Here is a 14455-nt window from a genome sequence, read left to right as displayed (position 1 = left end):
TTTCCTGTATTACAAAACTATCAAAAAACATCAAAAGCTGACATAAGACAGACAAAAAGACTGAAATGTTAGTCAGCTTATATCCTGGTGAGTATAATAAATAACATTGCTCATCTATTTCTTTATTTGGGTAAAAAATTTCATATCAATCTTTCAACATCCTTACTTTTCTACAAGATATTCCACGGCGGCCCTTTGATTGGCAATGCACGATAGATGCAATGGTGTACGAAGATCCCAATTTGTACTGTCGATTTTCGCACCTCTTTGGACCAGCAGCTCCACTAGATCGATGTGCCCGTTCGAAGAAGCAATATGCAGAAGAGAATCATCGTTCTCACCGCGGAGGTCGAGCACATAGTCGCGGTCATCGTGGGGCCCACTTCCGAAGTCGTGTTTCTCGATCTCATCATGTTTGTCTACTTTACGAGATTACATAAAATGAAAACATGAATTGATATGCTTTTAGACGATTAACATGTAACAGAAATTCATCACAACCATCATCATCATAATCTTCGTCATCATCATCATCACCATCACCATCACTATCATCATCATCATAACCATCATCAGCATCATCATCATCGTCTTTTTCATGATTAAGAGTATTATCACATTTCTTGACTCATCAACATGAATATATATTTCTCATAGCGAACATGGATTAAATATTACAATTGGAATATAAATACAATTCGTGTTATATGATATATTTTCAGTCCGAGGGTAACAGATTCGTTATGTGACTCACCTTCATCAAGACATTTCCTGATGAGGTCTGTATGGCCTACTCTTGCAGCTTCGTGAATGGGGGCTACCCAGTTCCAATTAGGCTCGGTCACCAACTACGGAGAGAGAGAGAAAAGAGAGAAAAGAGATATAGGGAGGGAGAGAGCGATAAAGAGAGGGAGGGAAAGCGGGGACGGGAGAGAAAGAGGGAGGGGCGGGGACGTGGGAGGTAGAGAGAATAGGAATGGGAGAATATAATTACATGCAGTAAATCATTGATTTTATTGCAAAGTCAAAAATGAATATGAAACAAACAAGGCATCTTGGATTCCTCAATGTTCAGCGACATTAAACACATTGCCAGATTCCACTTCAACAGAATATCTGAAAATACCTTCTCCACACTTACGAGTATGAAATATATTTACATGAAAAAATAATCTTATGGTCTAATGAATTAGAGTGAGATATGAATATAGAAGATGATTTAGGTAAAAAGACCACGGATATCTATTCTTGCCCACTGACCCTACCTCTATCAGATGTCCTTTAGCCTTAGCTCGATCAATCATCCTATCTGCGACGATTCTGTTTCCCTTTCTCAGAGCAATGTGGAGTGGAGTGTCGAAGTTTTCGTCCCAAACTGTCAGATCCGCCTTGTGCTTGATGAGCTTGAGGGCGATGTCGGTCTGGTTGTTCTCGCAAGCGATGATCAGGGGCGTCCGATGGCGACGATCTTCGGCCTGTGTACGAATGATCAGGTGATCGAGTATGGATTTAAATAGTTCATCCAAAGCCATACGATATTTGCAAGAACGTTATGCACAAATGGAAATCTGAAATGTATTATTGATGTTAAAAGCATCTTCTGATGGAGTGCTGGTGAAAATACACTGCACAGTTAAAATAAACATAATAAAGAAATTAAGTACCAGTTCATATTCTTTGAAAACAATATTTAACTTTACATTTTGTTTTCTATATTTGGTATCTTTTCCCCAGGTGGTTTTTAATATCTCAATTAAAATCTTTTAACATTTAAAACACACAATGGACTTCAACATTTCTCTTAAATGTCAAGTCCACCCCAGGGAAATGCTGACTTGAATATATAGAGAAAATCAAACTAACATAGTGCTGAAAATTTCATCAAAATCGGATGTAAAATAAGAAAGTTATGACATTTTAAAGTTTCGCTTATTTTTCACAAAACAGTGATATGCACAACTAGGTGAGTCAGTCGATGATGTCCATCACTCACTATTTCTTTTGTTTTTTATTGTTTGAATTATACAATATTTCATTTTTTTAAATACATTTGGCAACAAGGACCAACTTGACTGAACCATATAGTATTAAACAATGCTAATTCCATATGTTCAGGGAGGAATCAATTGTTGTGTCACTTGACCATGAGGAGAAAATTAGAATATTTCTTATTTCACATAATAAAATATAAAAGAAATAGTGAGTGGATGACGTCATAGTCTCCTCATTTGCATACCAGCCAGTATGTGCATATAACTGTTTTGTGAAATTAAGCGAAACTTTAAAATGTCATAACTTTATTTTTTTACATCCGATTTTGATGAAATTTTCAGTGTTATGCTTGTTGGATTTTTCTCTTTTTATTCGAATCAACTTCTTGTTGGGGTGGACTTGTCCTTTGAATAAGAAATTAAGGATCTGCGTAAGACAAACGGCTAAAAACCTGTAACTACTGGAGTTTGAGAGTTGGATCTGAACTAAAAAATATTACCATAATCCCTTTTTAGTAATGAACGAGATGGGTGACTAATGATGTATGCCTTGATTATGTTGATTAAAAACCCAAAGTGATTCACATGAAGAACCCTTATATCTTGGTCACATCTGTTCTACAGCGGCCGTACGGCGAGTCGAGAACAGCCGTTTTAACATTTTTTTTGGTCCAACTATATATAGGTGGTTTGACTTAAAATTAATAAAACGGCTGTTTTCGACTCGTCGTACGGCCGCCGTAGAGCGAATGTGACCAAGGTATTACTCTGTATGTATTATTGCAATCGTATTGCAGATGTGTTGCAGATGTAACCCATCACATGCACAAGCATTTGCTTCTTAGTATTTACGCCTTCTTCTGTCAAGAATCCCGGTAAATATTTCTATAATTTTCATGATGAATGGAATTTGTTTGAATTTATGTGAAAATGGAAGAAAATAAATGATCATATATGAATGAAAAGGATTAGATTGGTAGTAATGTTTCATGCTTTCTTACATTTATGTCGATGTCCCTTCTGGAGAGAAGTTCTCTGACGCCCTCTACGTTGCCATTGATCACAGCTAGATGAAGTGGAGTGAGACCCTGGGAGTTCCTCACATTGATGTTCGATCTCTTCTTTCGGAAAGGAGGATTCAGCTTAGGTTTCACGTTCTAACGAAATACAAAAATGACAGAATTTAGATTGGACTAGGGTTAAACCCCGGGGTAGCTGTCCATCACCCCCAATCAGTTAAATCGAGAGCCGTTGGTCATTTTGATTCGGTTCTCTTTTCGACTCCCTGGCACAGGTGACGCCAAAAAACCCTGGAGAACATTAAGGGTAGGTCCTAGAGATGCTTTTAGGGTGGGGAGTTGAGTGAAAATACAAGGTAAGATAAATTCTTTTTAACGAGTGATTGAGAAAGAATGCAAAAATTGAGAATTTAAAGAGGCAAAGATGAGTCTCCGTAATTGGGATGGTGGTTTGTTTGAGGAAAATCCATGAAAGATTAAGTAAGCTATTTCCAATGTCATTTTTTGATTTGTGACGCCATGCAAGCAGATGCCCCGTGTGTTATGTATTATAAGATTACATTGGAATTTTTTTAGTGGATCATGATGACTAAAAATCATTTCAAGAGCGGTTGTGAAAAGATTTGTCGATTGATATACTTCGGGTGCAATAAAAATGACATTTCATTGATTTTCTACTAGCTGTTAGCATATGACGTCCCGAACCCCCGCCCCCCCCCCAAAAAAAAAAAAATTGATGGATGTTCATCAAACCATCATCAATATTTTTTTATCATTTTCTACTATTTTTACATTTTTTTTGGGGGGGGGTCAGGGTACCCCCCCTTAAACGTATAAAAAGAGTGTCCTGTCGTGTTACCACAGTCTGGGTTAACCACTTTCTTGCCTCTTTCTAATAGGCATACAATTTACCAGGCTTTGCTGACGATAATCTAAATTAGAATACATTTCCTTTCACACGAAAACTGCAAATGCTAAATATCAATCCACTATTCACAGACTATTAATTCCAAGGAATTTTAACTATTATATCCTGATCTTTGGAACACTGAGAAATAACTTACTGCTAGTCTGTTTTCCATCCTTTGATGTTTTATCCGACAATTTAAGCGGTTCATTTAGCTTCTTTGTCCAAAGATTAGTGTTGATGTTATGATACAATGGTGTTTATTTTGCTGCTGAAATATTAAAAGTTATTCGTTTGTTTCATCGCACCACTGAATTGTTATCCATTCTGGATACAGTACGTCTTGAATAAATAAATAATTTTGAACAAAATCAAACAAGCAAGAAAAAAATAAAAGAAAGAGAGAGAGAGAAAATTCCATCTGAATTAGATAGAAAATGACAGAATAATAACATTAAAGAATTTTGCATATATCACCATAAATCCATAAACATGTGATGAGTTACTTAATGATGTTTCATTATTTCGTATTCATATTGTAAATACAATTACGAGTATTCAAGCTCTCCGCTCCAAGCCTTAGTGGAGTAATGAGCCAAAAAATTGTGGAGGCCAGACAAAGCATATTGGGCATTTTTTTATATACAGAAATCTGAATTTGTGATAGAATTCTACTTAATATTCTATTTTTTGTCTTTCCCTTTCCTTCTTTTTCTCATTTCCCCTTGGTCTTGATACGTTATTATTATTATTTCATTTCATGTCATTAATTCATTTCATTTTATTTCAATTCATTTTATTTTACCTTATTTCATTTTATGTTATGTTATATTATTTAATTTATTTGATTAAATTTTATGTTTTTATTTATTTCATTCATTTATTTATTCACTTTTTGAGGGGTGGAGTGGGGGGGGGGGGGTACGTGGCCCCCAACCCTATCTGTACGTCAGTGCCAAGCATGTAAGAATGCGATAGCCTACTGATCTAATGTTTAACATCATCATTGCTTTAATTCATTTTTTACAGCAGGAAATGTTTTATACGCATACATTCAGTATTGAATTGAATGCATCGGAAGACCATTGGCATCTGCTAATGTTCTGTTCAAAACAAAAACACAAAACAATACAAAACACCCAATATGTAATTACAAAAAAAATGTGGAGACATGACGTCATTATCTTTGCTGATTACATTATTCATGCATGCAATAGTTGTTTTAGCCGAAAAAATGTAATTTTCAATAACTTTGTTCTCCATTCATTATATTTTTTATCTAATCATCAGTGTCTTGTCTATTTATTATATTTTTACTCTACTTGTAAAATCATATAATTTACAAACAAAGGTACCCCTCCGAGCACGTTCATGTCCTGTTTGTGAATTAAAGAGAAACTTATAAATTGTGGAGACAAAGTTGATGATATATAAGCATACTCATAAATATGCAGTCGATATTATTAATATTAATAGTCATAACTGTCAAGTGGTTATGCTTAAAGCTCTGTGCACACTAATATCATACCACATGAGAATCATTAATGGTTTCAATAAAAAAAAATGTCTGAACCGCCAGATCAAAAATGCGAACCCTGTATTACTAGGTCACATAATGAGCTCTGCACGAAAAAAGCAACAACAAGAATTCATTTAAACCGTCAATCAATTTGATTTTCTTCATGAGCGATTATGTGAATGGTCAACCATTCGAAACTGTTTTATCTATTGATTAGATATATATAATCATGGGGCTATATACTCCATGGTATAATGGTTGTGTTAGGCGTTTTGGAATAAGGAAACACTTGTTTTGATTAGAATAATCGTCATGCTATGGTAACGCTTTGACGATTCCCTATTTTGACTAATAAGTTTTCATAAGTGTGGGCAAACTGATTGATTGCATTCGTTTGTTTGTTTATTGTTTACGGCGCTATTTTGCTTTTCTAAATCCTCGTAAAAATCAAGAGTCAACTCCCACTGTTTCCGGACTGATCATTAGTATTCAGTTATAAAGTTGGTTGTTAATTATAAATTCAGGGATTTAATTTTTTGTTGTTTATCCTTAATCAAGGCTTTTCTCCTCCTTTTGAAATGGAAAAAAAAACTGTTTACATCAATCTCATCCATCTTTTTTATTCCTTCCTATTTTTCATTTCCTTCATACATTTACATGATGAATAAGTACTTAATAATTTATTCTTTCATTTTCAATTGTGATCCACCCTTTACTTTTAGTTGACCTCCTCAATTATATAAGCTCTGTCACATCTATTTCATGCTACGTATTTTATAATTCAGTCTCACAATTACCAATTATGTAATATTTATCATGATTATCAGTTAATTTATATCAATTTGTATGATGATTGAATGGAAATGAAAATAAAGTATTGCATGCATGGGTGTCGATCACGGGGGGATGGGGGGGATATATCCCCCCCAATATTTCAAGTGGGGGGGATGGCCTGTATTATCATCCCCCCCAATAATTTAGGGTAGAAAAATTATAATAATGATGATGAAAAAATGAAAAGTTTGATCATGATTATTATTATTATTATTATTTTATTCGGCATTTCAACAAAAAAAGTTTACAATCAATTTACAGGAGAATATACAATTACAAAGTGATTATAGTATGCCATCAATCAGTTTGTTTCCCTAGCAATTTGTGTATATTGTTATTATTCAGGACTATTAAACAGATGGGTGGAGGTTCAAGATGAAAAAGAATGAAATGTTTATGTATCTGATATTTTTTAGCACATGACCTAAATGGACCCCAACGAAAATCAACTTTTGTTGATAGGGTGTTCCATCCCACCAGTGGTGAATAAATTAATTTAAATAAATCATTAATTCAAAAGGGTGGAAAAATAAACGGGATTAAAAGGGTGGCAAGATAAATCTCTAAGGAATGACGGTAAGCCCGATGGCGCACGAGAAGCCACACAGGTTGAATTTGTGCTAGTCTTAATTGGTCCGAATCTGCATTTTATCATCATGCATTAAGAAGAATAAAAATATTGCCAGTCAGGTTAGATTTAAGAGAGAAGTTGTATACACAGAGGCGTCGATCCTGGGTGGGGGGGGGGGGAAGGGGGCGATCGCCCCACCAATAAAATATTGGGGGGCAAACATATCGTTTTGCCCCCCCCCCCCATAATTCCGCATGTGCAACTAAAAATAAAATAATATTGTAATGCTACACTGAAATCAGCAAGCGAGATTGAGATACCAACTCGAATTTGATTTAAAATCGTGCTCAAAATGTCGGTTTTTTAGATTGGAATATAAAAATTTTCAGCTCGCGCTTCGCGCTCGCATCATGTACCAAAAACCCATACTTATCATGATTATATAGGTGAATAGAATGTCCCGTTTTCAATTCTAAACCTCAAAAGAACTTTGATTTGCAAAAATCTTTTGTTGGATATATATCTTCCATTAAAGTGTCTTTTTTTCCAGATCAAAATTTTCAGCTCGCGCATCTATTGTTCTTCTAGATACCCATCTTAATCATTGGTGCCAACAATGCTTAGAATATCAAGCTTTCAGGTCAGAATATAAAGAAATTTTAGCTCGCTCTCTAGTGAGATAGATGTATCGACCCTGCTCATGAGTTACTACAAACAAACCTAAACAGGTACATTTTTCCTGTTTTCATGACATACTAAAAAAATTTAGCTCGCGCTTCGCGCTCGCATTGTTGGTGAAGGTGAGGTATGCGTCTCTTTCTCATGAGTTATATATATATATGCCTATGTGTGTGGGGGTGTGTGGGTGAGTTTGTTCGTTTTTTGTGAGCGCCTTTGGAACGTTGATTCATAATTTTGCCACCCCCCCCCATCTGAAAAATGGATCGACGCCCCTGTGTATACATCATGCTCAATAAACAGATCACTATGTACATGGTCCAGTCAATTTTTGTCCTGTTTTCTCGGTATGAGTTTAGAATAGGCTTACTTGTAACACAAATTGAATTTTCAAAAAAATTATACAAGTATAGTACACTACAACAATGAAGGAATTTCCAAGAACACCATGCATATCAACCACTCCCAAATGTCCTAACTTGTGATTTTAGTGGGGGTATATGTTGAAAGATCCCCATCCACAAGAACATTTGTGTCAATCATCCCCCCCAACCAAGAATACCGATCGACACCCATGATTGCATGAATGTATGTATGAATGAATGAATGAATGAATGAAAGAATGAATGAATGAATGAATGAAGAAATGAAATTTTCTACTGTCAAACCAACGAAATCGACTCCAAACCTACCGATGGGGGAGGGGGAGGGGAGAGAGAGAGTTGGAGAGATAGAAGAAAGGTACAAGGGTTCGTTTTTGCGTCATTATTCTTCTTAATCCTGATAATTATTATATAAAACTTAGTGTCTATCGGGTACTAGCATACGATTAGGAATAGAAAATTTTACATTGATCATTAGACATGATAAAAGATAACCCTGAACCAATATAAACACGAATACAAAGAATTAACACGGGACAATCGTGACAACACGTGCACTGCTGATTTATGTTGATTTCTGCAACATTCGCTGAGTAGAGTATTTCTATGGCAACCACAACATTTTTGTACGGGTTTGTTCTCCCGGGCATTCTAAGTCTGACATCTTGGTGCCCCTTTTTCATGTCAGACACACAATCCCATGCACCGTCGCAAGGAGAATGAGAACAAACTGGATATGATACTCGATTTGGCCCCGGGAGTTTGAACCACTGACCCTGGCACCAAGGAGTTATATATTGTACTATATACAGTGCGTATAAAAAAATCGGGACAGTTTTGAAAAGTCTATACAAAATTTGTTTCAAAATATTATATCTATATTTTGATGTTAATAGATGCTCTGCGATCTTATCTTTGAAATGCCATTTAAAAAAATAAATTTTGTTCATGCTTGAGCGAACACGGGACGTTTTTGTCTGGGGTTCAAAAAGAGGCTTGCGCCAAATTGGCAGAAATGACAAATTTGATGATTAGACTTATGGCTAATCAGCAGACTTTCTCTTTCTCTTTTCATTATCTTTGCCATAATTTTTGAATAATGCTGTCAAATTTCATTTATAAATTTATATACATGTATTTACCTGAATTATTTTGTTTTTCATTCAAACTTCTTTTACCTTTGTATTTTCCTTTATAAGTAAGAAAAGAAGACTTTTTGTCAACCCTGGTGAGAAGAATTGCATTATCAATAGGAAGAATTTGTAATCATTCAAATCCTTTTATCTTGTGAAACAAACTATGTTATGGTAAATATAAAAGACATGAATCCTATTTTCAAGGGGTTATTGAATCATTCACCAAGTTTAATTATGTCCTTGACAGGACAAAAAGGAAAAGATTCATGTCTTTCAATGGCAATGGTGTATTGAGTCAATTTTGAAGGGGCTAGATTTGGCAGATCGGGTAAAATGTATCAAAAATTTGTGAATTCAGCGCCATCTCACTAGGATGGCGATCACGGCGACCATGGCGATCTGTCTAAATCCCGCAAAGCGTAGCAGAATCGTCCTCGAACTCTATTTTTAGCCTGAGAGGCGATTGCTCTGCAACTTCACTGCGACGGACCTGCGCTGAAGGCGATGGTAATACGCTGATAGTACGACGCTTGCCACGATTTGAGGCAGATGTGTTGCGCTGCTTCTGCGATCAAAGCGACCGTACAACGAGGCTCATACGCTAATTAGGAACTCGGTACGGTGGTGCTACGAATGGAGCGACTGTGTTACGTTCATGATGGGCTCTTGAAACGATTTCAAGCAATCGGCATATTAATCGCGGCCGATGAGACATTTTTCAGTCGATTGCCAACCTCCAACCAAGATGGATGACTTGTCCAGAATTTGGTTGGACTTATACATCTTAGCATTATAGTTGAATACGAGGACCTGATACGAGGACAGGAGAAGGAGACCAAAAAAATACTGGGTCCGATCCTGGCTATAATAATATCTATTAAAATTTCATTCAAAAGATGCCGATGAGCCTAATAGTTAATATGAGGGATGCATCCAGAATCCTGGCTGTCGCTTAAGTCATAATATACAATATCTATTGAAATTTCATTCAAAAGATGTCGATGAGCCTAATAGTTAATATGAGGGATGCATCCAGAATTTTATAAAAGCGCATAAAAATCTTTGATATTCTGTTGATTTTTTTTCCACAAAAGTTTGTCACTCAAAATTGCTAGGTAAATTCCTTTCAAATTTGCTTACAAGAAGTAGTCTACTGATGTGAGAGCACTCATGGGGGGGGGGGGAGGCAAAATGCCAGAATCCCCATAAAGACAGTGTGCTTTCCCAATCAATACATCAGTGACAAAATTCTAATATTGTCTACTGTCACTGTAGTTACAATTCATTCTATTTTTAAAACATAGTCGATTTATATATTTTTTGCGGAGGTAACCCATGTCGTCATCAAGACATGTACCCCCTCTTCCTCCTCCTCTACCACCACCATAACCTCTTGTTCTTCCTCTTGGACCGCCGACAGCCCTTTTTGGTCCTTTTTCTGGGAGGTATATTTGAAAACGTCGTGGTGTCGCCTCGTAATCTGTTGAAAATGTGATAATCCGCCACCATCGGGACGGTGTTTTGTAGCAGCGCGGACGGTCGCTGCTCAATCGCTGCCCAGTCATCAGCGGCGCAGCAAAAGCGCAACGCGAATGCCTGCAGCGGGCTGAGAACGTGTGCCACATGCCACGCAAAGGGAAAGCGTCGCGGTGGAAACGGTGTGAAGCGTGTCGAGCGCAAGGCCTCGAACTTGTAAACGGAAGCAGCGTAGCAGAATTGTCTTGGGAACGGGCCTGAAAAACACGGGCGATCGGTGCCGCTTTTAATGCGCTTCTACTACGCTTTATGCGTTGGAGCTTTGTTACAGCTACGAATATGTCGTTTGTAATACGCTCTTGACTCGATTATGATGCGCTTTAGCACCTCCGCGATCTCGCTACGTAAGTTTTGAACATGTTCAAAATTTTGTGGCGACCAGGAAGATGGTGGCGATCCTTGCCGCTTCTGAAAAGATCAAGGTACGACGGAGAAGATTGAAAAGATCAAGCCACGTTCAAGCTACGATATACCACGCTTTGTCGATTTTTGACAATCGCAGCGGAATCTCCATCTAGTGAGATCGGGGTAGAAGCGAGCAAGCAAAATTTTCCACTTTTTCATTAAATATCAAATTTTGTGATCTTGACATAATATTCCGAAAATGATATCATATTTCACTTTCTATGTTTTCTGTTATTTTTCTTTCCACTTTTTCTTTTGGTCATAATTTTTTTAAATTGGGGGGGGGGGGGGGGAGCACCTCGAGCCCCCAGCCATCAGTATGCCACTGTTCAAAGGCACCATAACCTTTGTAGCACATAATGAAAGGATTTGAAAAAAACACACGTTCTCCCTAACTTCGGTAAAAAAAAATGTTCTTGCCTAAATGCTAAAGAAGGAATATTCAAACCTAAAAGAGAACATATTAAAAAGGAACAACGACAGAAATATTCAAGCAAATAAGTAGATTTGGAAATGAATTTTGACCGCATAATTCGAAAATTATGGCACAGATAATGAAAAGATTAAGAGGAAGTATGCTGATTAGCAAGAAGTCCGACCATCATATTTATCATTTAATGCCATTTTGGCGCAAGTCTCCTTTTTAACCCTAGACAAAAACATTCCGTGTTCGCTCAAGCCTGAACGAAATTAATTTTTAAAAATAACATTTGAAGGATAATACCCAAGAGCTTCTATTGACACCGAAATATAGAGATCATAATTTGAAACAAAAATTTTAGACTTTTCAAATCGGTCCCGGTTTTTTTTCACTGTATAACGGGAATAATATAAGGTGAGGGGAATCCCTTGTAAAATCTGTCATTTGTTTGTTGAATTCCAAATTTATATTTTAACTTCTCTGGTCTGTCTTCGCCATTGCCATGATTGCCGTTCATATCCTTATCATAATGTACCACCTTGTTCGCCACTTCCCACTCTTCATCACTCCTGCGCCTATTTGTTTATATTTATAATGTATGTTTGATTTGTATTTGCTTAAAATGTTGATAATGGAAATGTAAAATAAAACTTGAACTTGATCTTGAACCTATATTTATGTCCTTCTGTTTCCTTTAGCTAGTTTTCTTTTCTATCTTACAATACATTCATATCAGGAGCCACGGAACAAGTTTAGTCCCACTTTACTTTTTTAAAAAGTACAGTGTTAATAATATGCCATCAAGTTTTGATTTCATGCATGTTCTGCCCTCACACTTTCAGAATCGTTCGGCGGCCCTTGCACACTCATCACTGAGCCATCATAGACACTCGATACTTGTGGAGAACTTACCAGCGCCCGAGTAGAAAATTTGTGTGACGTAGAGTAAATAAATGTCATTTTCATTTCATGTCGTTTATTTCCATTTCCAACATTTACAATATGTTTTGTTCCATACATCTTGATATGTATACGCAATAAACGATAGAAAATGTCAATGTACATCATAATCAAGATAATCATATAATCAGGTTGGGAATAAATGAGGCCGCTGAAAAGCGGAGCTTGTTGAGTGCAGCCTCCTATTAAAAATATTAGTGTAAATATAAGTATACCCCCAAAAAACACCAATACAACTTACTTAAATGATCGACCTCCCCCTCCCCCCATTTCCCACGAGAACCTCTTAATGCTTTCAATTGGAAAAAGATAGGCTTACCTGGACCTTCGCTCTGAGTGAACTTTTTTTCTTCCTCGGTCGATCATCGTCACCTGATGATGATGCCGTTGACGAGATGTTCCTCGATCTCGCTTTCCTCTTAGGGATGATCTTTGAGATCATCTTCTTCGCCGATGAAGACATGGTTCTATTATGTTCTGTTCTTAGACCGTTGTAGAAGGTTCGTTGTTGTAGAAACTAACGTGAATAATGGATCATCGTAAAACTAAAGTTCAACTTCTTTGCTATAGTTTCAGTATTACTTTGGGCTGGAACGAATATTTGCAGACGAAACTCTGATTTACAAGTCGTATGTTAGCTTTGCCAATGTTCTTAAACAATCATCACTGATGAATTAGCAATATGGATTAAGAATTACAGATAAGCTTAAAAATCTTTCACTGTCTTCACCAACATGACCAAGTCTAAATGAGAGAGAGAGACGTGCGAGCCAAAATTCAACCAAAACATGGGCAACCTATTCGCTTGTATCACAGCCAATATGAACGTCTGGAAGCTTGCCTTTCGTCGAATCATGAACTCCAATTGCTGTACACAACAATGTCGTATGGGAGTAAAAGTTCGTCTTCGCTGCAAGAAAGCTGACAAACCAATAGCTCGGTCAAGTTCAAGAGCTCTCGTTTTAAAGTTGTAGGAGCTCACTTTGTTAGCAGCAGCACCAATCCAATGTAGATCAACAATTTCAGGTTAATTTCCATCCAGGTAATGACTTCATGCTTGATGAAGTATCCACATCCATCTTTTTATCAAAATTACCTTGTTTATTTCACCTCTGCATCGTTGATCACCGGGTGGGGGCGAGAAGAATTGGACAGAAAGTATGCAAAACATTTATTATTTTGTGCCTTTTAACTTGACGCTATTATCTTTGTGACGTCGTGTATATTATCAAATTCAAACCACGCATTATCAGGAGAGGAAAACACAAAATAGGTTGAAGTATTATTTCTTTTGGGGACAACCTAAAAATGCCGTAGAACAACCGACCTTGAAATCAATATTTTCATTTTTAAGAATGTTTGTTGTCTATCTCTCATTCTTTTACTTTTATTTTGTCTCTTTGAATGTATTTAATTTCTTTTTGGAAGACATAAGAACATTCCTTGGAATTGAGACAATTTAAATCATTGGAAATGTCAATAACTGGATCACTTTATTGTAAAATCTTTCGAACTTGTTGGACTCGAGCCTCGAATGCACTTTCTGTCTACAAAAGATAACATTAAATCAATTCTTACGATTAATCCTTAATTTTATTAAAAAGTACAAATGGAATGTGATGTTGGCATACCAGAACACCGCAAAGTCACTATTCACTAACCCATCAATTCATCCAGAACTGGTTGATTTGTTAACTTCAATCTACTTCTATCATTTTCCCCAAAACAATGCATTTCTGTCTCTTCAAAATAAGGCAAAAATAACAATAAAATATTCAATGGTAACGCGTCAACGATTCTGCCTTTATTTTGTTAAATAGTCAACATGTACAACGATATTATTCTCTTTATATTTTCCTGCATTCTGAAAATATAGGATAAACAAACAAAAAAGTTAGTAGAAATCAATTAATGTTTTGAATAATTTTACTTCAGTGAACGATTAAGATGACCAAAAGTACCTCGTGTGGAGTAAGGTAGGCGCCCAGGTGTAACCCCCCAAAAAAGTTACACTAAGCTTTGTTCGATGATAACGGGCATGAACTTCATTTTCATTTTGGCTTTTATTCCACAAACACGACATGTTACAAAACTT

The 14455-nt window shown here is 36.5% G+C and overlaps 1 protein-coding gene across 1 annotated transcript; it reads right to left on the bottom strand.

Moving 5' to 3' along the window:
- Positions 1–162: 162 nt before the first annotated feature.
- LOC121412966 (ankyrin-3-like) lies at positions 163–13329 on the bottom strand. The gene is made up of 5 exons (XM_041605728.1): positions 12680–13329; positions 2993–3148; positions 1266–1475; positions 755–848; positions 163–419 (listed from the first exon to the last, which is right to left on the bottom strand). Exons 1-5 carry the CDS (start codon positions 12821–12823, stop codon positions 163–165), a joined length of 861 nt encoding a protein of 286 aa, XP_041461662.1. The 5' UTR covers positions 12824–13329.
- Positions 13330–14455: the final 1126 nt, after the last annotated feature.

Source organism: Lytechinus variegatus, chromosome 4, assembly GCF_018143015.1.
Source record: "Lytechinus variegatus isolate NC3 chromosome 4, Lvar_3.0, whole genome shotgun sequence".
Taxonomy (NCBI): Eukaryota; Metazoa; Echinodermata; class Echinoidea; order Temnopleuroida; family Toxopneustidae; genus Lytechinus; species Lytechinus variegatus.
The sequence above is the reverse complement of the archived record's forward strand: the minus strand, read 5'-3'. Positions and strand labels throughout refer to the sequence as shown.